Raw genomic sequence first — 24,992 nt, 5'->3', positions numbered from 1 at the left:
TTTAAAGGGATTTATGGGTTGTTTTGAACACGCCTGATAAAGACCGTCTCGGCTGAAACGTTGTTTGTAACTAGGGCTTTTAATGGGAATATTTTTGTATTGAAGATTTTATGCCCCCAAAATTCCAAGTATTCAGTGTTTCCCCCAGAATTGTATTCTTGTAGGATGGAAAAGCCTCTGAAACAGCATTTAGACCATCATGGGACACTAAAACTCTCCACTGAAACCCAGACTACCGAAATTCTTTTAGGGTTAGCGGCTCTTTAAAGTAGGGTGAGCCACTTCAATGGTATTCAATATTTAATAAAAGGCCAATATCGGCCAGATATATCGACAAACTGATATATCTGTTACAAAAAATTGTTTAAAGGGTGGTGCAAGAATGCTGAGCAGATCTACTTTAAGCTTGAAAACAAAAGAAGCAGCCAGGAGAAGAAGAGGCAAAAGGAGAGGGACAGGGCCATCAGAGTAAGAGATAGTGTGATAGAGAGAGAGATAGAGGCAGATAAAGAGAGAGAGAGAGGGAGAGAGGGAGAATGAGCACCAGTTGGGGAATTGGTTCGATGTAACAGGGGAATGTGTGGGCCATGGTGCGCTCGCTGATACCGGGGATGGAGCATCTGATGATAATTTGTTTGTTTTCCAATGGTTTACATGGAATGGCCCATCTGTTCTGGATGAGTGGGCCTCCCCATGCAGCAAGGACACGACACACACACACACTCACAGAGGAGATGTTACACACCAACACTAGCTGAAGCCCTACACGCTGAAAAAGGAGGGTTTTTTGGTCAGGGGAGTGAATCCGCGGGTCCTTAGAAAAGCCAAGCCGTGATCAACTGTGTTTTCAATCTTTCTAATTGAAATATCTCTGCTTTCAAAATGTCCCTCCAGGTCTTTTGCTAAACCCACTCTCTGTTCAAACCAGTGTTGTAAGAAGGAAATAGTGGTTATAATGATATTTACCCACTTCAGTTGACAGCTTGTTGGCCTTCTCTTAGCCCCACCTCCACCCCAAAATCCATTGGCCCCTCTAGTGTTAAATTATCTCAGTTCATGACCCTAAAAAGTATTAAAATGTCTTAAATTCAGTTATTAGAGGTCTTATATTTTCACCATGCAGTGTCAGGTTTCTTCTTTCTTAGATTAATACAGAACAGGGTTAGTAGTACAATCTGCATCCTATCAGCTTTATTAAATACAGTTGGACTTTGTGTCCCTTAACAATGAATTACCTGGTATTCTTTTTCTAATTCTACTCATTTATAGTTCCACAACTTTTATTAGCTATGTTGAGTTAGAAACAGGCTGCTTTTGCCAGCTTTGTTTTTAAATTGGTTTTAAATTAAATTCCAGGTAGCACTAAAAAGTCTTAAATGTGGCTTTCTGAAACCTGCAGATAGCCTATATATAGAACCACAATGACCTTTGATTTGTTAAACTAATAAAACTGGTGAATCACAAGAAAGACCCCAGTGTGGTTCTTAAACAAGGCTTTTAATCCTGCTGATTTGGGCATTTCATTTATTCTTAAAGGGTCTTTATAGCACCACAGAGGTTATATGCAGGGATGAAGTTGAGTTGAGTCTTAACTTGGTTTATCCACCTTTTTATTTGCCTTTTTAGGCTGAAATGAATCTTTCTCAAATACAGTACATTCATAGTAAACATCACAGTAAGTAGAACCAAATTGAAGCATTATATTAATATAAAGATAGGCTGTTTTTAGGGGAGAAAAGCATAAATTAATACTTTTCTGAAAGTATTATAGATTTTTGTTTATATTGGTGGTTGTTTGCCTTCTGATGATCACTAACTCCATTTTCTGGTCCTACACAGAACCCTTTTTGTTAAGAGCGTACGCACTATCATTCACAAGCCTCAGGAGAGTGGAAAACAAAGCCTTTGTGCAACTGTAATTGACTGTTCCTGTAGCCTTTGTTTTTTTTTTGCTTTTTTTTCAGATCATAAATACAACTGCAAAGACACAACGACACAGACTGCATCGTGTCTCCTGCTCTCCAAACAAACTCCTTCGACATGGTACTCAGCATAAACACTCCTGTAATGAATTCAGTGGCATGAAGCAACGCATCTCTCTTCAAACAAACACAGACAGACAGTGTGGGCCGAGAGAGACTTTCTTTATATTTTTTTTATGGCGAGAGATTTCGCAATACACTATCCCTTGCATGGGTTTTTGAAGCCAGAAACGAATTATATTTTTGGATTGAAGTTGCCGATAGCTGATACCTTGTCCCGATGTTCAATATCTTTAAAGGTCCCATATTCTCCACTTTCCAGTGTTTTATTTTCTGTCTTGAGGTCCATTCAAAGCTGTGTGTGTGGTGTCATGTACCAAAAAACACTCTCAATCCATTTTTACACGTTCATTTTCCAGCATCTCTCTGAGCCTTACCAAGAACAGGCTGTTTCTGTCGCCGTGTCTTTAAGGCTCATTAATATTAACGACCCCTCTGTTCTGATTGGCTAACCGTTTCAAGAGTGAAACGTGACACACCGCAGCCCGGCAGCTACAGGTAGGGAAAACTCTCCGGTAATAAACAATGACAACCACTTTGAAAAAAACACTTTGTTAGTCTATTATTTCTTACAAAAATGATAATGAGCAAACCTTTGTGACGCAACAAGGTGACGGAAGTCCAAACGGCTTGTTTAGAGGCTCGCTTTTCTAATATGGATTGTGTGGATTTAGTTGGCGACCGTGCGTTTTGATACTTTCACCATGTTTAGATAGACCATCCAACTCCTTTATAATCACAGAGGCAAGGGGAGTCCTGATTTACACCATATGGGACCTTTAAATTAGATCATTTTCATGCCAAAACAATTGCAAGTATTCGGTGTTTCCTCCAGAATTGTATTTTTATCAGGGTGGAAAAGCCTCTGAAACAGCATTTAGACCATCATGGGACATAAACTCTCCACTGAAAGACAATTGTTTTAGGAAAAAACAAAGAGCCCAATATCGGCCCGATATATCGGCAAACTTCTACATCAATCTAACCCTAAACCCATGTGAGAGCGCTCCCTCCAGCCCCAGACAGCTTGCTGAATTGAGTGTGAGACGGACAGGCCGGCCCTCCGCTTCGCAGCGCATCAATCCCCCCGGGGTTGTTACTGTTCGACAGTTAGCGTCGGGGTTGCTGGACATTGTCAGGAGGAAACAATCTATTGTCTGGCCACCCAAGAGAGGGAGACGTAGGGAGACGGAGAGGGGGAGAGAGAGAGAGAGAGATCATTAAATATGATCCGGGGTTAAGTGAGAGGCACATTAGGGCCGCGCTTAAATCACAGACAACGAGCCGCAGTCGACACTACGGCACTACGGACGCACATTCCGCTGATTGACGTCCGTTTTGATGGCGAGGAGGAGGAGGTGGCGGCGGTGCATGTGTGTGTGTGTGTGTGTTTGCACATATGTTGGGGTGGGGTGAGTCCTCGGCTGATATTAAAGCCACTTGTCTTGTTCTTCCCTCTGGGCGGAGAGAGAAAGGCAAAGACGAGGGAGAAGCGGAGGGAGAAGACGGGGGGAGTCGGGAGAGGAGGGTGAGATAATTCGCAGTTTGACCGCCCCCCCCCCCCCCCACACACACACACACACACACACACCCCGCAATCTCAGTCAATTACAGCAGTCCCGTAATTCAATAAAGCGAAACAAGGAAGTTGCCGGGGAATTCTAATTCCATTTAGGAACATTTATCCAAACAAATTAGACAAGTCGCAACGTTAGAAAATAAGCTACCAGTGTAGAAATGAGCAGTACATCAGCGTGTGTGTGTGTGTGTGTGTACAGATGCATAGGAAGGAGCGACACCGGCCAGCACCTGTGACGAATGGCGGCGGTGGCGCGCAGCTGTAATGCGGCTAATATCTCCGGGCGGCGCCGCGCGCCGTACGGCCGGCTGCCTCCTTGAGCCGAGGGCCGCCGAGCCCCGATGTTTTATTTTGTCTTTCGCTAAAGTGCCGCCGTCGTTTTTCATCACCATCACTGTCAATGAGCCGTTATTCATTGTGGAGCTAAGCCCTCTCGCTCACCCGGGCTATCTCCGCTAACCCGCCAATGAACTCCTAAATCACCGCAGACTAGGATTTGAATATTTCACCGCATAATTGGAGCTTTAACCTAATCTAGGGGCGCGGGAGCTCCTCTTCTGTTCCTGACGAGGAGGGCTCAAAAGGCGCATCAGGATCCAATCGCCTGTAATAATGAGGAACTTCTCACAGTCTGTGAGCAAGCATAATTACCACTGATCCAGATTAAGGCTTTATCTGAGGCCCGACTGCCACTCCGACAAACAGCAAACAGTGGCTTATATCATAACCGGGGACCAATATTTTTGTTATTGTGTTAGACTATTTTCAGCTGCGGGTTGCGGTTCAATAGTAAATGTTTATTTTGTCAAATCTAGCGGGAGAGGGAGCGGGAGGAGGGAGGAGGGCGGGGCGGGGGAAGGGTTACAGTGATTGGGCGCTTTGTGTCGGGACTGAAAGGGAAAAATAGCGAGTTCTGGGGAAACTGAGATGGGAGCTTACATTTAAATGATAGCAGCAAAGTGGATCGCTAGTTAATGGCTGCACAGCGCTCCAATTTGTTCCGTTTTAGCATCGCTTACCCATCTCAGCTCCGTTTACTGAGTGACTGAACGATTTCCATCATCCGAACAAGAGAGATAATATTCCATATTACGGCTGCTCAGTGGGTTTGTGGTTTTTTTTTTACTGTAAGCAGCATTTAACATGATTGACAGGTGTCATGAGATTTCCCAATCCGCCACACAAGTGGAGGGTAGCCTGGTGCGTGTGTGTGTGTGTGTGTGTGTGTGTGTGTGTGTGCGCCAAATCATTACTCATACACCCCCCCCCCACTCCCTCCGCTCTCAAACACTCCCGACAGAAGACTGTTTGTGGAGCGCAGGTGTCAATCACGGCTCGCTCCCGCCGACTGTAATCTATATGTAAGTCAGCTTAAAAACAAACACATTAGACACTGCTGGCTCCCTGCACAATGCTGCCGCGCCTGCATGTCAATCAAAGCGCCGCCATCTCAACCTGCTATCAAGCCGTCAGCCGTCCCGCAGCTCTCTCACGTAACCGTCTCGCCTGTCAAAGCGTCACGGAACTCACCCCGAACCAGGCTTTTCCGGCATCAGCGTGTCAATCTGCAAGTATCTAGCGCCGGTATTTTCTCTAGAGGCTCCTCTCCGTGTTTTCGCGACCTTCGACTTTCGCACCGAGACGTGACGGGGGCGGAATCATCCCTCGGGACAGAGGGGAGAGGCCCGCTGTCACTGCAGGTGCTTCGGTACGGGGTCGCGCTTGTAGGGACTTGCAGAGGCGAGCGGCTGATGCGTCCAACTGATGTCAAGTGGCTTCAGCGGCTCCGTCCTCCGTCTCTGGTTCGAGGCTCTGAGCCGAGCTAACGGCATCAGACCCCCCCCGCGGATTAGCAGCCACCGACTGTCTGGCCTTTCACGGCTTGTTAGTTTAGCATAGGGCCCGGCCGCTGGGGGGGGGGGGACTTGGGAGCGCTCAAGCTTCCGGCTCAACCTTGACTGAGAGACGACAGGGGGAATAAAGCCCTCAGTGACGGGCGCTCACAATGCTAAGCTCGGCTCCCGTCGCACATCAGCGCAGCCGCTTCTGATTTACGCCGCGGAAGCAGATAACGACGCACGTCGGATTAGCCGCATTTATTCCACTTTTCAAAGACGTCAAAAAATCAGGGAGGGAGGCACGCGCTCCCGCCACAAGACTGATGGGCAGCTGCCTCCAGCTCGGAGACATTTCCCTGATGAGGGTTTTGATGTTGGCGGCGGCGACGTCTTCCGTTTCTGACACCTCCTTTTAATTTCACCTCACTCTGTCGCAACGTGTAAAAAAAACTGGGGTAAACAACATCCTGGATGCTCCTCACCAAAGGGAGCTGGTATGATCATATGACGCATGCTTTTCTACTGTCTTTCCATCACACTTAATGTCCAATCAATAGCTATCGAGAGAGGAACTGTCGGCGGGGCTTTGCCTGGACAGCCAGCGATGGACATCTGAGTGCTCGAGCTGCATTAGAGGGGGATTTAGAGTACAGTACACGACATTGATTATCGTTATGGACTCGGCGCTCACAGCTAGCCTGTAAGACCGGATCAAACGAGCACGCCGCGCCGTCGGCAGCGCGGGGGTCACCGAGCCGAAGCAACGACGCGGCTCCACTATGTTTATGAGACAAAAAGACTTGCATATGATATTCGAAGACGGTTGACTGGCGCCGTAGGACAGCGGACTCACCGTGGTGTATTTGCCAAGCTGGCAGAGGGAGGGGAAGGTCTCCTGATGGGCCTTGCGGATCTTTTCGATGATGGCCTCCAGCTCAGCTGTCAGCTCATAGCTCTCTGCCAGCTCCGGCTTTGGGCTCTCCTTTTTCTTCTTATTCCGGTCATTTCGAACAGCTGAAGGAGGAAAAAACGGGAGGATTAGGATTAGTGTCAACAATGACGCCGATTTCAAACGGATGGATTCGTCATCACGGGACATGCTGGTGTTGCTTGAATGAAGTACAATAAAAGGCAACTTAGGAAGGACAACAGAACCTGGTTGCTAGTAAGCGTCCTTCCGGTTTATCTTCTAGAGGTGCAGCAGCGTCTCTAACAGAACACTCTAGAGAGCAGTTGGCAAACTAATTAGACATGAGGAGAGAAAGTAAAATGTTAGAACTATTGTCTGACCGGCTTAGCGCCATGTGCAGAGTCTCAAAAGGGAGAAAAACAAATGTATTGAGTGATTTGGCCTGCCATTATTTCTATCTCGCTTCATACAAGAGGGCTTTAGAGCTATCGGTCTTCCCAAAAACCCTCAGGACCCTCCACCGATCCAGCCACGTTAAATCTTTTAGAGTCCGGGCCCGGTCTTAACACCCTGTACCACGTCTATCTGCAGAATCTACGGTGTGTGTGTGCGCACAACAGATATATCTGGAAATCCTTGCTCCACTTGACAGCATCGATATGAGAAAACATTTATTTTATATATGCGTCTCACAGGCTGTTTTTGACTGAGCTGAGAGTTTGCGTGATCAAATTCTCCTGTCAAGGCTATTTCGCCGCTGAGTCTGAGCATCAGGACCTGAATTTATTTGGGTATTTTTTTTTAATATGGGTCTTCTGAGTGCCGGGAGAAGTTGGAAAGTTGAGGTGTAAACTTTTAAGTAATAATCTGTGACGTTTTCATAAATAAATGACAGTTTTGCTACGTTTTATCACTGATTGCTATAGCAACAGAGCGCCACCTGCAGAACCTCAAACTGCATCAACAGAAAATCCAAGGTCTAGCAGCTCTTTATTCCCTCTTTTTGTGCCACAAGGTCTCCTTCTCCGGCGAATAATCACATCTCAGCACAAGGCGCGCTCTCACATGACCAGCCCATTCAGGCATGTTCCAAGAAAATTCTTCGCCACTGTCCTCAATAAGATCATTATTTCCTTAGCATTACTAGTTAAATATGAGACATTGAAGGCCAGTACCAATATTTCAGTTTACTTTTAAATTTGACTGTTTACATGCCAAAACATTCCAAAAAATTACAAGTATTCAGTGTTTCTGCTTGATTTTTTTTTCTTGTCTGGGTGGAAAAGCCTCTGAAACAGCATTTAGATCATGGGACACTAAAACTCTCCATTGAAACCCAAGATAATACTGATACTACTAATACTGCTGCCGCTTCTACTACTATTACTACTTTAAAAGGCCAAATATTGGCCCAATATATCGGTCTAACCCTATTCAAATACACCCAATTGCATAGACATTAGCTGTTCCATATTTGACTGCGAATAACGAGCTACATACAGTCATAAATCCCAAATAAAGAGGTGCATAAGCCCTCAGAGGGAGGTGCAAAGCAGGCCCGAGCTAAAACAAAGCCCAGGTTGTTGTTGTGTTTGTTGTGTGCAAAGTGCGCCCGGAGAGACCCGCACCCGCCGAGTCCTCCGCTTCATTAGGCGCCAGAAGAGCAGATCTTTGAAGTCTGTCGCGGCGGGGGTTCCGAACAGAGCCGACCAGGTTGATTACTCAATACGCAGCATGATCATCCCCGCATCACAGGTCTCTGATCAGCTGCAGCCTCCCCCCCTTTTACGATAATAAGGACCCGGAGCTGGAGAGAAAGAGCCGGGCCCATTGTTGCCGCCGAGACACCCAAGGGACCTTCATTGGCTGACAACACAACAGTCACATCCTCTGCCCTAGTTTACAATAAAAAAAAACCCTTTCATATTCACGCACCAAAAGCCAGGGTTGGAAACCTTTAAAGAAGATCTAGAAATAGAGGAAAAAAATATATATATTTATGAGGGATTTGTAAACACTGGCCTACTTAAAGAATAGAGAAGCATGTCGGAGCTTATGAAACCTCGCCTCGGCTCTCGTTGTTGCAACACGGCGATCGCGTTGTGAGAGGTAGTCTATCAAAGCTGAGAGCTAGTGTTTGCAGAGGGGCTGAATGGAAACTCAGCAGCAAGTGCATTGATGCACCAACTCTGACACACAGAGGGGGCCTGGAAAACAGATAGGAGGCTAACATGCTCAGTCCTCAGCTAATCGTGTGGAAAAAGGTTAGATCCAAGGCATTTCAAACGTTGTCCTAATTGTAAATGAAAAACTGCCACAAAGTTAAATACTGCCACACATCTTGTTCAAGATCAATATTATCGTTTATCGTCTTTCAGTGGAATCATATCGTGATGATATGGTGATTTGGGGATTTTGTGACACACAATTCTGCTGTCTAAAGTGATGATAACAAGGACATTTTATTGAAAAACTGACAAAATGAGGTATGAAACATTTTAAAACTGAAAATTTAAGTTTCTAACATTTGTATTCGGTTCAATGGGATGAACATTAATTTGATTAACAGGATTTTGCATACATGAGACATATCGTGATATATATTGATATTGAAAAAAATCCTTATGATGTGATATTGATCTCAACCATATGACTCAGCCCTAACTTTAAGACAAGATGTAAGAAATAAAATGAATATTGTGCTTTTTTATATGAATAGTACACTCTGTCCTTTGTCCTGGAAAGTGGAGTGTCTTTTGTCCTACTTACTACAATGATGTAATCAGTGCTTGAATGCATGCATGATCACTATATATGGTTATGTGTGGTTTTGAGTGATTCTATAGGTGGACACGCAGTTAAAAGTCCGAACTGGTGGGTTGGTTTTGAGCCAAGTAGGTTTGGCTATAAGCCAAGATTTATAGTTTTGTTTACTTTAACCTATATAAGTGGATCGTAAACTCCTGTCTTGGTCACTTCTTTGTTGCTTGTCTGGAACACTGAACTGAACCATGCATGTCTGAATAAAGAATCCACGGAAGACTCTTGAACCTTGCTTATTCATTTTGACCCACAAAGTGTGAAGTAAAACTTTGCATTTACAAAGATCAAACCCCTAAAACAGGGTTTGCTGTGCAGTTCTTCAAACAGGTCTAATTCATAATTCTAAATAAATACAATAATAATTAATTCATATGATTTCCATTTTATTGCTAGAATAGTTCTGCTCATCTTCTTTTGGATAATGTATGGTCATGTATCATGGCCATGCATGGTGCTCTGGTGGCTGGAACCAGTCAGGACTTGCAAACCTCTGCTGCATCGTTTGAGTCTGACTCAGGCTCTGCTGTCATACATCTTTCTCCTTGATTTTCCACTCCTTTTCACCCTGCTGCCTGATAACTGCTGACTATTTTTAGCTTTATATAAAATATATTCTCTAAACTGGGCCCCTTCCCAACACACACGCTTATTGTGTATTTTGTTAATGCGCTGGTCTTATTTATGCTTGGAATGTTATGATGATATGTTACATTATTTATTTGATTTTATACGCTCAATGTCTTTTAATCCCCTTTGGGTTCTCAGTGCGGTTCCCTGGTTAATAGTTTATAATATAGGTCTACTTAGTTTTCATCTTGTAATATGAATAGGCCAAAACTGTCAGAACTTTAGACAGAGTGACATGAGGTCATTCTGCTTTTTAAAGCTTGTGCCTAGCCCAATAATTTCTACCTGTTTTGGTAACCCACATCACTACTTTATTTGGAATGCACAATGTGATCAAAAAGCATATGTGATGTGATACATAACCCACCAGTTAAAAGACTCTGATTAACTATAATTAAGAATTGGTCTGAAATACTGGAGATTAACAGAAGTAACAACATCACAAGGGCACAAGTTAAATAAAAAAAAGGGAAGAAAATAACAATAAAAAGAATTTAACAAGGGCACGAGTTTTGAAATAGGTGAGAAACGTGAGGAAAATGTATGAAGGCCAGAGTATAATATGCTGTAGGTTTTGCAGTTTCGCAAAACTATTTGAAATACAAACTGACATATTTGAGGCATTTCTGAGGTACTTTTTGCTCTCATCCTATTATCACAACTTACATTTCATCAGTTATTCTTATTGGAACAGCCAATCTAAACATGTCAATACATCCCATTTGCACTTTCCAATTTCCTGGCTGAACATAATAGGCACAAAGCCTGGTCTACTGTAGCAGTATGAACCAGGGAGTCTGAACGCTGTACAAATGTGTGTTTAATTTTTCTGCATTGCTGTTAATATGACATATAGGACAAATCCTCTCTCCACGTCCCGTGCTCCGCATTAAACCTCCACATCCAGCCGTCTCCGCAAATCCCGATGAATGAAGGGTCAAGAGGGTTATCTATGTCAGAGAATTAGACTGGATGTTTTGGTCTGTGGTGCCCTTATGCTGATTAGTCGCTGTTAAAGGGCAGCGGGCGTGTGCTGACATTAATCACTCCATATAGTATTTTGACCTAGATCGCTGACCTGTATGTGCATCGCATGTGAGTAATTGTCTCTGAACGGATGTGTAGGGAGACCTTCCACCACATCAGCTGCTGTACAGTCTGTAAAGGTGATGGAGTTAATTAATATCTTCACGAGGATAGAATGGGATGCAGTTGTTAACTAGTGAAAGAGAGAAGAAAAAATCAAACGAGAGAAAAAAGCATTTCTGAGCATTGCTTGAACGCTAGGAAAGTTTTCTGAGTGTTGCGAACAATTTTAATGGGATTCCATGCTGCATGCCTGGCAACAATAATCTGAAAAGATGTAAAACGAAAGCGGTGAAAGGAGAAATGAATTGATCCTTGACTGGTGTGTCATAAGGGTTTATAATGTCAGTGTGGGGGCAGTGGGAGGGGTCTGAATGACAGAGGACAGAGCCTTTGGCCTCGCTCTATCTGCTGTTTGATAAAGAAAAGCTGTCAGGACTGAAGGCAGCAGCAGCAGATAAAGCAGAGGGTAAACTAGTGATTGATAACAGAGCAACAGACCTGCGAAAAGATCTCTCCAGTACAGAGAAACAAAACATTTACATCTGAGGGTGTGTTTTCTGCTTTGGACTAGGCTTAGACCGATACATCAGTTTGCCAATATATGGGGCCGATATTGGCCTTTTATTAATAATCAGATCTAGTTCAGTCAGTGTGGTCCATCTCTGATATGATGGATATGATGCAGTTTGTTTGATTACATATTTATTGTAAAATTGATCAATACTACATTGTTTGTCAATGGGAAGCCCTTAACCTGAATTGATTCTAATGCAACATTTTGATCCCACACAAGTATGCATAAATATGTTTTATCGTTTATTATCCTGGGTTTCAATGGAGTTTTAGTGTCCCATGGTCTAAATTCTGTTTCAGAAGCTTTCCAAGCATGTAGCATGAAAACGGTCAAATTTGAAGATACTGGACAAAATATTGAGTATTGGTGGCTTAAATAGAAAATATCGGTATCGGCCTTCAAAAACCAATGTGGGTCAAACCCTGCTTAGGATTAAGTAAAGAGTAGAATTAAAAGTGGAAACGGCAGAGAAAACTTTGGCATCCAAGGCTCCGTTCACACCGCAGGCCTTCATGCTTAATTCTGAATTGCTGCTCATATCTGATTGTTTTTGGATGACTATTCATATCTGCTGTAGGATGTGATATCAATGTCTGATATCAATATGAACTGCAATGAACAGCAATGTCGAAAAGACACATGCACAGAGTAACAATAACAAAAGACATCAAATTTCAGTTACAGTATGTGCCTTCCAGTTTTGACTGAATTGAGATGCAGTACCAATCAAGATGAGTACCAATCAAGTCGCTATTTGTCTTTTTTTCCCATTGTTGTGTCTTGTTGTCCTCCATGCTAATGCTGGCTCAGCAAAGCTGCCATGCTTAAATTATAGCAACTCAGTCTCAGGTGAATGATGTAAGATTTACTTATTGTCATGGCAACGGTGACAAATTACAATCATACAAGCAGCATACAAGTCAAATACAAGTCACATGTAGGTCACCTGCCACAGGATCAGATTTTGGACCACATTTCTATGTGGTTCAGATCAGAGTTGAAAACAATGCGACTCCTTGCAGCTTTTTGCTGTTCACACTGATTAGAAAACATCAGATCTGTGTCACATGTGAGGGGAAAACATCTGAATTGGGCCACTTTCAGCTGCAGTGTGAACGGAGCCTAAAAGAGAAACCTCCGGCTCCACTGTGAGAGAGCAGCCATGGAGTGGAGGAGTCCGGGCTAAGCCAGGCAGCGTGTGATCCTCTCACTATAGACACACACACACACACACAAACACACAAACACCGCTCCACAGTAAGGGGGGGGGGATGGTACGCATAATGGTATAGAAGGGGGATGGTCCGCAATCTGTTCGTGCGTATGTGTGTGTGTGTGTGTGTCATTTGTCACAGCGCGGTGACAAACTGTGTCTGGCGAAGGGGGTTGCGGTCTTTCCGGAGGCCAGCAAGCCAGGAGATGTGATTTAGGAAGAGAGGGACGTGGCGACTGTCCCCCCCCTCCACCCCTACTCCCCCCCCCCCAGGGCAATCAATTACCCCTGCACTCCAAGCAAATTACTGCTAGCATGAGCAGATACATCCAAATGATGCATCGGACAAGAGGCCATGAAAATAGATGGGTTTTTAATACCCGTGAAAGGGGCGGAGGGAATCCATCCAGAGCAGGGACTCTATCTCATCATAATGTAGTGGCTGAGATAACTACTCCCGACTTCCAAATGAAATATATCTACACATGTATCTGTTCTGTTCTCCGAGCCGGTGGGCGTCCATGAGCAGCGTTCCACCATGTAAAAATTCCATGACTTATCCAGAACTAACTCCGAGCGCTTTCCCGGATCTAAATAAATGCCGTTCCTTCCCGGTTTGTTCATGTTGTTTTGCTAAAGGGGTGAACAGTCTGGTGTTCACTCCAGTTGGGCTGAAAACCACCAGCGAACAGAAAGAACGTGTGAAATAAATTGGAAAATACCTTCTGCTCTATTCCTGGAAAGTGACCCATCTGTAAAATTCCCCGACTTCCCCAGAGAATTTATCAAATTCCCCGACTTTCCCTGTCTGGAATACACCTCTCTAAATTCCATGATATTCTAGAAATTCCACCCCTATTTCTGACAAAATAGCGCCAAACAACGCTGTTTAGCAGCCGACTTGGAAGGCCCGGATGTCGGACTTTCCCAATCAGGACTTGAATGCAACATAATTGCTACAGCTAAAAAAAAAAAAAGAAAATCGTCTAATGGCAGAAATCCCAGATCTGAATCACCACCAAAATCGAATCAACTGATTCGTGGGCCAAGGACTATCTGTCCACCAAATTCCAGCCAAATCCATTCATAACTTTTTGAGATATCTTGCTAACAAGGAGACAAGCAGACTTCCTTGTCAACAGAATCCTCCCATATGGGTTCCTGGGACTAAATCTTATCAAATGTTGGTCTGTAGTCTAATTATTTGAGAACCCTTGCACTGAACTTCCGATTTCAATGTAAAACTCACAGCTGAAAATTCTGGTTTGTGCTCTAGCTGGGGCCAGTGCATTCCCTGCATGACAGAAGTTCACCCAGCCGGTTCCTCAGGCCTTGAGGGAGCGATGTGGAGCGCTGCTGAAGTGCTCTCCAGAGCGTCGAGCCCAGGGATGAAGGGTCATTGAGCGGGGATCAGAAGCGCCCTTTAATAACCGCTCTTCACAGCGATGCCTGCTGTCACACGCCCGTCCCACGGCTCTCTGCGACACTCGGCGACTCCTCATTTAGCCAATGAGCAATGTCCCACCCTCTCTCTTTTGTCCTCCTCTTTATTTCTCTTTTCACGGCTGCCTCTGGCCCCCGCCGGTACAGGCTGCCAATCGCTTTTTTTTTCTCTCCCCGCTCCGCTGCGTTAGTTGGGATGTCGCGCGGCTCGGCGGCGGACGGCGGCCGTTTTCGGAGGAGCTGCCGGCCGGGCCATCTGTGTGCCGCCGGCTCTGCACGCCGGTCTCGGCAAGTAAACAGATGCAGCGGTAAATAAACGCCATCTATCTGGAGCCACGTGGCGCAGCCCAGGCCGCGTTCCACGGCACTTAACATGGCAGCGCCTAACACTATCCAGGTGGGTATCGAGGAACGGCGATAATTCTCCACCGACGCCAGAGCGGCGAGTTTAGCGTAATGGGTCCTGGTGGGGAGAGGGGGAAGGAGGAGGGGGGTGCAGTTGTCAGATGGGACACCTGCATTGTGAAAATATGACCTTGCAGCAGGGGGGGAACGACGGCGGTACACACTCAACTCGCAGCCAGCGTGGGAAGCTTCCCAACCAGAGCAAAATGGGCCGGAGTTAATCACTGTGGACAGGGATGTCTGCTGTGGTCTGCAGGGGCGCGCGTGTGTGTGTGTGTGTGTGTGATGGGACCAAACATGTATCTGGACAAATTCTATGTGTGTGTGCTTTAGGGCAAAGGGGGGTCATGAAAGGGGCATGAAAATGGTCAGATTTAATATACTGAATATCAGCTATCTGAAGCCTCAATACAAAAAAACTCAGCATTGGTATCGGCCTTCAAAAACCCATATTGGTCGAACTCTTTGCTTTGCTCCATATGATTCTCATGACTTCACTTACTGGCCGAGGTCCATGGAACAGGACAACACACACACACACACACACACACACAGTCAGCTAAACCGTCCCTAAACAGACCTCCTCCTCTGCGGTTTCACCAGCTTCATTTTGGATCATATCAGTACTCATGAGGTTATGAGCCTCATGATCGCTTACCACTGAAAAGATACAGAAAGATAACTTGTGTAACGACGCATTCAGGCACACACCTGCTGGTGCAGCACACACACACACACACACACACACACACAAAACAGTCCATCCTTTGTATTCCACTCTAAGTAGCAGCTCAGTTATATCCAAGGCACATGATAGCACGAGTCTCCCCATGCGTCCAGAAGCAGACCTTCCCTCTATCTTCTGACTCTCACACTGCGCTCTCAGCGGCCTGCTTCCATAATGATGTAACGACTACAACAACATACTAGGCCTGTGCCGATATGAAAATTTCATAGTACGATTATCTTGGCCAAAATGACCTCGATATACAATATTATCTCGATAATTATTACAAAGATGAAAACCTTAGGAGGAGAATTTGACAGGGATGGTGATTCTCGCTTGCAGCCTGATTATCCCCAGGGGGGCAAAGTTGACATTATTTCCATCAACCATTGACTTTCCCTATATGGGAGGTTACTTCACATAAGCAATCTAAAAAGCATACGGCTTTGATTTTGAAATATGTTGTACTAAGCATCAACACATCTTGGCTTCATTTCACAAAAATCCATTCCGTATTATTTACATGAAAGTTATTTACATGAATTAGTTACCAAACTACACTACCCAGCATGCATATAACCTAGTCGCGCTAGTTGGAATGTTCCATCTCCTGCAAAGGGAACAAGCTACAGTAGCTAATCAGCTAGTTACAGCTTCACAGGTTACTGTGAAAAAATGTCGGTAGTTACTATCATGAGCCTGAACTCATATTTAGTGAAGTCCCAAACTGTATCACTTACCGACCCATACGCGACTGCGTCTACTCCCCACTCAGTCGGATCTTCCCCGCTGTCAACAGTTGGTACATTCTACGTTGTACTTCATACGTCTTTTCTGTGAGTTTCTATGCCTAAAATAACAAACGTGCAGATCGTCTAAAAGCTTATGGTACGTAGTGAGCCGAGGGGTGAATCTCAACACCATTCGTTGCTTTGTTAGTTGCAGAAGAAATAATTCTTTGTGGTCAATGGAAAATCGCGTTAGCCAGCCACTTAGCCGCTAGTCAACCACGGGAAGGCTTCAGCCTACACTTCCGCTCCGGCTCCCTATCACGCTGTTCACTTCCCAATGAGTGGTAGAGGATTAGAGGGCTCACCCTTCAGGGGGAAATAAAATATAATGATGACAGACGAGAGGGAATTGGGGCTGTGCTGTGTGTTTGAGTTTGCTATTCTGCCTTCCCACAAGTCGCTGGTTATCGCGGTGGTCACAGTAATAAAAATTAGGGACGTGTCATAATTGTTATTGGTTTTTTTTTTTACCGCGATTTATAGTAATACCGGTTATTGTCCCATCCCTACAACATACGCAGCCTCTCTACGCATGCTGTAACCAGGGCTTGAAATGAACACCTGTCAATCAGCCGTCCTCTGTCAACTCTACTGCTGCTTTGGCAGGTTAGGATTTCTGAAGTGGTCAGTGACCACTACAAACATTTAATGAGCAAAGGCAAGCAGGTCGTGACTGGCTGGTGTTTGACTAAGAAAACAACACACTGTAATGTGAAGCCAAGATGGATCTACCCTGTGGAGAAGACTAAAATAAGTTATTTTGTTGCTGAAATGAGCAACCTTGGCCTATATAAAACTGTTGATTGGAGGAATACAGGTAAAGCACTGATAAATACAATGCATTGTTATACCAGAAAGGACAGACTGTCTCATTCTCCCACAGCACTGCTGTTTGTTAATTTCTGTGCACATGGCGCACTCTGAAAATTCAGACCATGTTCCCATTACCTTGATTAGAAGTATAACAAGAATGCATTTCAGATAGATTTCCATGCACAATGTCTCTTTCAGACTTAACAGCCAATAATCAGTTGCTTGGGAATTCTTGGACTAAATAAACAATGATTTGGGGTGTAGACATGCACCTGACAGCCCTTGACATGAAAGTCTCACTCCAGCCAGCCGAATTGGCAACCCATTCTCTCTAATAACTTATTAGTAACGATGATGAAATGCATGCAGTTACAGTCTCTGCAATCCTTTGATCATTTTTAAGGAAAAACTACTACTACTGAAAATTCTGAGTGACTGGTAACTCTGTAAATCCACTAGCCACAGTACCAAAATTTTAATTTCAAGCCCTACCACTACAATACGTTTCAGGTGACGTAAGAGTAACACAGCCTCTGGTGGCCATATTGGAGGTCTTTAGCGGCAACAGCAGCTGAGAACAGCTAGTTGTGTTTCTAAACGTACGACTTGGCTTCCAACATAATTAAATACACATGGTTAATCTCTGTACAGTGTTAACTGATAATTTTGTCAATACATCTGATTGATTTTGTGTTCAATGTCAGCTTGTTAGCTAGCTAACCATAATATATTGTTAGCTAACCATCACTGTACACTAGCTAATCTATCAAGGAAGCTAGCATTAGAAGTGGCTAGTAGTTGTATGTTAATATCAGTGTCTTTACTAAATGAGCCTGCTGGCTAGTTAGCTAGCTAACTGTTTGAAGGTTAACTGAGTTGACTCTTCTAAAGCTACAACTCAGAGTGTTTTGGAGTAGAGACTAGGGCTAAAGACAAGACAGTTTACTGTCACAGTAACCTACATTTGGAAACAAATCCATCTTATCAGACTATTCACTTTTACTTAGAGCATTGCTGAATTGACCTACCCCCATGTCATATCAGTCTTTTTCAAGTATCTGTGTTTTTCTAGCCCAGCTGTGGGCTAGAAACTTCCTGTGGCAAGTTTCTTTTTGCGACTTATTGACAAACCAATCCAACCAAAGCAACAAAATTGTAATGGTTACTAGCACTAGATACATAATGTAACAAATTTTGGGCAGTTTGTGGAGCGAATTAGTGAAGGCCATAGCAGGCTACAGGAAGTTGTAATGCACCGGTTTCTCAATGCAGAAGCATTGAGAAACAGAATGTGAAAAAGGTCTATTCTTCAATGAACTTCCATGATAGCGTCAGCTGGTTGCTAGGAGATTTGTGATGCAACTGCAAAGCCTCTATAGCCTCTACAGAGAGAGAGAGAGCAAGGTCCACTTGCATGGACTTTCTGCAGTTGATCTTTGGAGCAGGAAGTTAAAGACACAACCTCATCACCTCCACCCATGAATACAGGAAAGTGAATTGTCCCTTGTCTCATTGTCTCATCAGGGGCCCATTGGGGGGGATGGGGGTCGGGATGGGGGGGTTAGCCCAAGGATATAAAGACATCATCTTCTCCATGACTCCACTGCTGAGGTGTAAAACAGCATAAGGAAAAGGAATGGTCCTCCCCCCCTCTGGGGCTAATGGAGCATGAAGTGGACCTGAGCCATAAGTGCTGATGCAATCAAAGGACGCCAATAACCTGTGAAATGCAAACTGTTCCTATGGATAACAATGGAGCAGAGGGAACATGAGCGCCTTGACAGCACCAAGAGACTCTCCTAAGTGCATGGTGTCTGGTATCATAGGGATAAATAACATATTGTGGGTGGGAGATTTGATTGTTCTATATCCTTTCGTTCGTTTGTTCATTTGTTCATTCATCTGTTTGTCACAAATGATATCTCAGACGCCACTGGATGGATTTTTGACAAAAATTGGGGGCATTTTTGTGTCTCAAAAGGTGGTATATCTTACACCCAAACAAGTAATTTAAGAAATAAATAAATTGATGCAGAGGTTCTTCATTTTTTCAGGGGAACCATATCATACTTTAGCAAAACAAACAGTTTTGAACTTCGAGCAAAGTGTCAAACCTTGTGTGGATTTTGTGCCACTGTATGGTAGAAATCAAATTGAGCAAGGACAGAGTTTACAGGATTCAATGTCATCTAATGGGTGTATATTCTGATTAATCTATGCCCACATCAATATCAACAAGAGGACAGACTGCAAAAATATCCATCTTAAGTCACTGAGTCTTCAGTCTTATAATCTAATTGTTCTTTAACTGAAAAAATCTAATAATGGTGTAAGATAAATTAAGCTGTTTCCAATGCAGTTTCAAATTGTTTCAAGAATTTTCTTGAATCAAGTGCATCTTGAAATGATGCAGATCATCTACTAATATCAGGATAATGTCACTTTGTTCATGATAATTCTTGGAACAAATTGATTTGTAGTGGAAACAAGTGGAACTATCTAACCCCCATTGGCAGTTTTTCCATTTGTTTAAAGAAAAAACAAGACTAACATTCAATACTAGATTAATGGCTTGTTAGAATGGCCATTTTTTGCAGTGCATAAATAGTACAGTTGCAAGAGGGTTGTGTTTTAAGCTAGAAAGCAGTGGTCCCTTCCCATTGAAACTGCCAATAGCTGATCATTTGTGCCCATATCTTTAAATTTGACCATTTTCATGCCAAAGCATTTAGACCATCATGGGACACTAAAACTCTCCCTTGAAAGCCAGGATAATATTTAATGAAAGGCCAGAATCAGCAAACCCATACATCAGTGTAACTCTAATCAGTGTGTCGGGATTTAAACTCACACTCTTTGGACATTCCCACTGCGAAGCACTTCTGCAGGCGGCAGTACTGACAGCGGTTCCTCGTCACCTTGTTGATAATGCAGTTCTTGTCCCGGTGACACGTGTACACCATGTTCTTCTGGATGCTTCGGCGGAAAAAACCCTGAGGAGAAAGAGACAGAGACAGGGGGGGAGAAGGGGGGGGGGTAAGAGAGAGGGTTGGATCATGAAAAGAGAAACAGAAGAGAATGGAAGACACATTTTAGTCTTCTGCTGAACATTGTACAGCACCCTCGCGCCGACCTAAGTTTGCCCGCAGTCTTCTGTAGCTGACTATTTTGCACAGCTACATTGAAATTCTCCTGCCACTGGATATCATAATGTCACGACATTCAGTATAACAATGTCCTATAGTGGTAGATGTTTTGTCTTTTCATTGCCACGAGGGTTGAAAGACAGAGAGAGAGCCACTAAGTCCCTATTGGGAACACTGTGGAGTCTTCAAATGCTAGATTTAAGCTCAGAAACAGGGTTAGCAGTGGGTACAGGAGCGCTACAGTCAGTGAAGAACCTAAGGGTATCAAACAGTGAAGCTGCTACTGCAGTATGGAGAATAACTGAAGGCTTTGGTTCCACGGCGGATGGGGAATACCAGGTCTATATTTGACAAGGTGACATTGAGCCTTATACAGCTTCTGTGGAACACCAAAGCCACTTGATTCTATTGATCTGTTTTCATGCAAAAGAATCCTTACATTGTAATTCAGCGCTACAGTACTGAAGGATCATAATTGGGCTCATTCCATGTTTTATTGTTAACAGAGCCACTTAACTAACTGTAATAAGAGCAGCGCGCATGTCTAGAGAGGTAGCTACACATTCACACTTTGCGACTTCTTGACAGTGGAAGAACTCTTGAGTTAAGGGAAGGGTAGATCTCTTACATTTACATTTTAGGCATTAAGCTGATGCTGTTATGCAGGGTGATTCACAACGAGTGCAGCAGAATAAGCTACAATTCCTAGATCACTACAATTTACAAGACCAAAAATGACGAGGGCAAAGGTCAGGGTGACTTGAAATTTCATCACTACTTCAATACCTTTATGTGTATTGTATCCACAGTATTGAAACCAGAAATTACCCCCTTGAAAGACTAAAGCCCACTTCATCTTGAACCACATCTAGCGATGACGATGTGACACTGGCCTGCCTGCTTGAGTGAGACAATGAATGCAGCGTGAATCCTCCTTGAAAGTCTTCGTACGGAGAAACAGAGGCGTTTGTGACAAGCGTGGCTACATTTGTATCTGAGCAGAGTGACTGAACCCGGAGAAGCATTTGTGGGATGGAGTAGGAAGCGAGAGTCTTCACAGATTTTTTTTTCTTCTTCTTGATATTAATTTGCTGTTGCTCTGGGGTCTTTTGCAATGATCGTCCATCATCCGGGCCCCTTTGCACATGTTTGCAAGCGTTTGCCTCTGTGCCTGAGGAGCTTCATTCAGAGCGAGGGGGGTTTAAAATTCCATTTACCATAGCTGCCTGTGACTGATGGGACCTTGCCTTTTCATTAGCGGAGCAGGATGCATGATGGGTAACAGATTAGATCACAGAACTGAAACGGCTGACTCTGTAGCCCATCTCGCCTCGGCCTCGAGCATCCGTCAACCGCCGGACCGCCCCCCTCGGTAGCGCGGGTACTAGCCGAAGCGGCCAATCGCACCTCAGCCTTTGACGGCACGTGACCGGTCCGAGGTCACCTCCCCTCGCTCGGTATTATTCATTTTCTTAATAGAGGCCTTTATCCTGGCTGATGTAAGCCGAGTGAGTTCTTAGACATTACCTCTGAGGTCTGATGGATGACCGTGGAACTGGCCCGCTCCGCCATCAGCCGCCATATAAGTGTGTTCAGGTTGGGTGCAGAACTCAAGGCTACCGTGGTACTTACGCCAGTCAAACCTGAGAGCATGCCTGAGGTCAGCTAGCCTTGGAAATCTGTATGTGTGGGTGCTGTACAGTGTGTGTGTGCAGTAGGAGGAGGGTGGTGGTGCTACAGTATGTGTTGTGCATTTATTGCATACTGTTTCTCAAGGCAGATTTACATTTTGTGAGCTTCAGCTATTTGTGAAAGGTTTGTCGAGAATTCAAGGCTCCCCATTTAAACTTTCCTCATTCACATTATAGATACATAAGCATTTATTTATCCAGCTCCATGCGCTTTTCCAGATCCATGCGCTTTTCCAGCACCGTCCTGCTTCACATTCATACAGTTCCACATATTCACATTGAGAGCTGCCCAGTACAACCAGTCTTCTACTGTTGGTCACTGAGCAGCTTCACTGGAGCAGTTGGAGGGTCAGTGTCTTGCTAAAGGGCATCTTGACATTAGTTGTTGAGGGAGGGAACAGTGTTGCTCATTCACTTTCCCCACCCACCTTGTTCCTTCCTTGGAATTCCTTCCTTATCCCTTCCTAGGAATAAAGCTGGGTGGGGAAGGTTTCAGCTCACCCCCTTATATGCATGCGTGTGTGTGTGTGTATGTGTGTAGAAAGGGCTGTTTGTGTAACACTGTGCATCTCCAGTCGTTTGTCAGCGGCAGCAGCGAACAGATGCCGCGACTCGGAGAGCTTCATCTCTACGAGCCTCCAGGGAAACGCCATCACTGTCTGAGATGACACCGCGACACACACACAATCATCGCATCTGCTCTTCTTCCCTTTTCTCTCCTCCTCGATCGCTTCCTTTTGGTCATCCCCGCATCTCTTTTCCCCTTCGTTCGTCCTCTCTGTCTTCCTTAAATCCCCGTCTTTCTCTCTCTTCATCTCTTCATTTTCTCTCCGTCGCCACAGGACAGACGTGTTGACCTGAGACTGTACACGGCTGTGATATTTCCCAGCGCTTGTCCTGCGGGTTTACTCATTTGAAGCTTATAAATGTGCAACCAAAGGACACCCTTGAGCTGAGTGTTGTACAAAGGTGTTTACCTAGGCTCAGTGCGGCGGGGGAGCTGCTGGGCTAAATAAATGATAGGATCATAGGTTTTAGCTTTGGGGACATGCTGCGAATGAATCTGGAATCACACCTCGTACCCAGGCATGCAGCAGAGGGTAAACCCACCTAAACTCTACATAGCCACCTTTTTGTTTGCGGGATGGAGTGGGGTTCAACTGATACTGAAGTGTTTGGATTGAAGCTGCAGATAGCTGATATTTTGTGCCGAATTTCAATATCTTTAAAGTTGAAAATTTTCATGCTGAAAAAATCCCAAAAGCCTCTGGAAAATGATAATAATCGATAATAATCAACAAAACTTGTGTGAAATCCAATCAAAATTAGAATCAATTCAGGTTAAGGGCTTCCCCTTAGACAACCACAGTAGTATTGATCAATTCTATGATAAAAATGTAACCAAACAGACTGCATTAGGGCTGAAAGATTTAATTGTGATTATTTGACAGAATATTGCAGTTGCGATTTAAACTGCAATTCATATCATCAAGTTTTCTTGTCATCCATTTTTTAGAACTTTAAAATTGTTTAAAGTAAAGTGATTTTGTAAATAAAAAACTGTCAGTGTGCAGGATTTAGTGAGTTTGAATCTGATGAAAGGTTTTCACCAGTACTGTACTTGATTCATTGATCAAAGATTACCTGCAGCTCTAAAATACCTTGTTCACAAATCCAGTTTGGACGCCTCTCTCTCTTAAGCAATTAACTGCAGCCTCTGCGATTTGGAAATAGTTAATATTGCGATTTATTTATTTATTTTTCCAATGAATTGTTCAGCTCTAGACTGCATCATATCAGAGGTGGACGACACTGACTGGCTGATATCTGATTTTTAATAAATGGCCAATATCAGCAAACTGATATATCAGACAAACCTTAGAATGGAGTTTACCCAATTTTTTAGGCTGATTTAAACATTTATGACCGAAATTCTATAGTATACATATAGTAAGTAGTCATACTCAAACTGATGCAAGTTACATGAGGAGTTTGTTTGTTTTAAAGCATAGATTAATACTTTTCTGAAAAAATGTTGTTTGAATTAGGGCGATCACCGACTAGCGGTCATACTTTATCCTTTTTATTTACCACAACATCCCTGCTCTTGCTCTGACTCTCTCCTCTCTATACCATGCCGTGCTGTAGATAAGGCCATGTTGAGATGTAATGTAGGGGCATCAGGGGACATCGGCCCAGCCACCTGGGAGACGAGGCCACTTCCCCCCGGACTGATAAACTGCACCTTAACCGAGATCATTATCCACCATCTTGTTATCTTAATGGGCCGGGGATAGGGTGTCACAGCGACGGCCCCGGCATCTTAGGCCTTCTCATTTACAGATTAAAAAACGAAAGTGCCGCCCATTAATTATTTAGCCACAATCCAACCCCTTGTCCACCCAGCCTCCTCCTCTTTCTCATTCCCCTCTCTCTCTCTTCTCTCTCTCTCCCTCTCTCTGTTTCTGTTTCTGCCATCGGCTGGTCGTCCGGCTCGCTCGCCCCGGCTCTCTCGACCCCGCCGCGCCGTTTTGTGTTGCCCGGGCATTCACTGCGGCCGAGGGGAGAGGCAGAGCGGCGGATTAGCTTTCGCTCTTAATCGTGTCGACATCTTATCGCCGCCGTGGAAAGTGGAGAGGACACTGGAGACCCTGGGGGGTTCCAGAAAAATGAGGAGAAGTAGAGTAGAGAGTAGGAGGGGTGGGGAGGGAGGGAGGGAGGGAGGGAGGGGGAGGGAGGGTTGATATTTATCCAGTCCAGGCTATTACTTACACCTGCAGTTCACTGGAGAGACAGGACAGAGATCAGGGGCAGGGAGGGGGGGGAGGCAGGGGGGGACGAGCGAGTATGGGCGAAAGAACAAGTAGGGGAGAGAGAGGGAGGAAAAAGATGAAGAGGAAAGGAGGCGGTTGAGGGAGGTGTGTAGCTTCAGGAAGTGGGGCAGCAGCTTGTAGCTGTTGTCATGTGAAAACCTCGAATCTTTGGTGATTTCTATGTTAAAAATTAGGGATGGGACGATATGCTTATCTCATGATACGATTCAATACGTGATATTGGGTTCACGATTCAATACAACCATGATACGATGTAATAAATAAAAGTTCAATGACAACAAAGTATGACTGAACAGAATTATGTTTATTTCTGAGCCACAAATCTTTCTAGCAATGGCACTGGCTTGCTAGAATGTAAACAACAATTTAGAAATGTCATTACAAAGTGTAAATAATATAATCTGGATGGAGAGCTTGTGAAATTGTGATGGTCAAGCGTCTCATTTG

At 44.3% G+C, this 24,992-nt stretch overlaps 1 protein-coding gene across 1 annotated transcript in view; it reads right to left on the bottom strand.

Annotated features, from left to right (window-relative positions):
* The window catches only part of LOC139918232 (retinoic acid receptor beta-like), an 81,699-nt gene that overhangs the window by 11,187 nt on the left and 45,520 nt on the right, over positions 1-24,992 (bottom strand). Inside the window, exons 3-4 of the mRNA XM_078290584.1 lie at positions 19,726-19,867; positions 6,313-6,473 (exon numbers count right to left, since the gene is read on the bottom strand). Of these exons, the coding sequence (XP_078146710.1) occupies positions 6,313-6,473; positions 19,726-19,867 (303 nt within the window). The remainder of the gene's footprint in view (positions 1-6,312; positions 6,474-19,725; positions 19,868-24,992) is intronic.

This window comes from Centroberyx gerrardi, chromosome 19 (genome assembly GCF_048128805.1).
Source record: "Centroberyx gerrardi isolate f3 chromosome 19, fCenGer3.hap1.cur.20231027, whole genome shotgun sequence".
NCBI lineage: Eukaryota > Metazoa > Chordata > Actinopteri > Beryciformes > Berycidae > Centroberyx > Centroberyx gerrardi.
The sequence above is the reverse complement of the archived record's forward strand: the minus strand, read 5'-3'. Positions and strand labels throughout refer to the sequence as shown.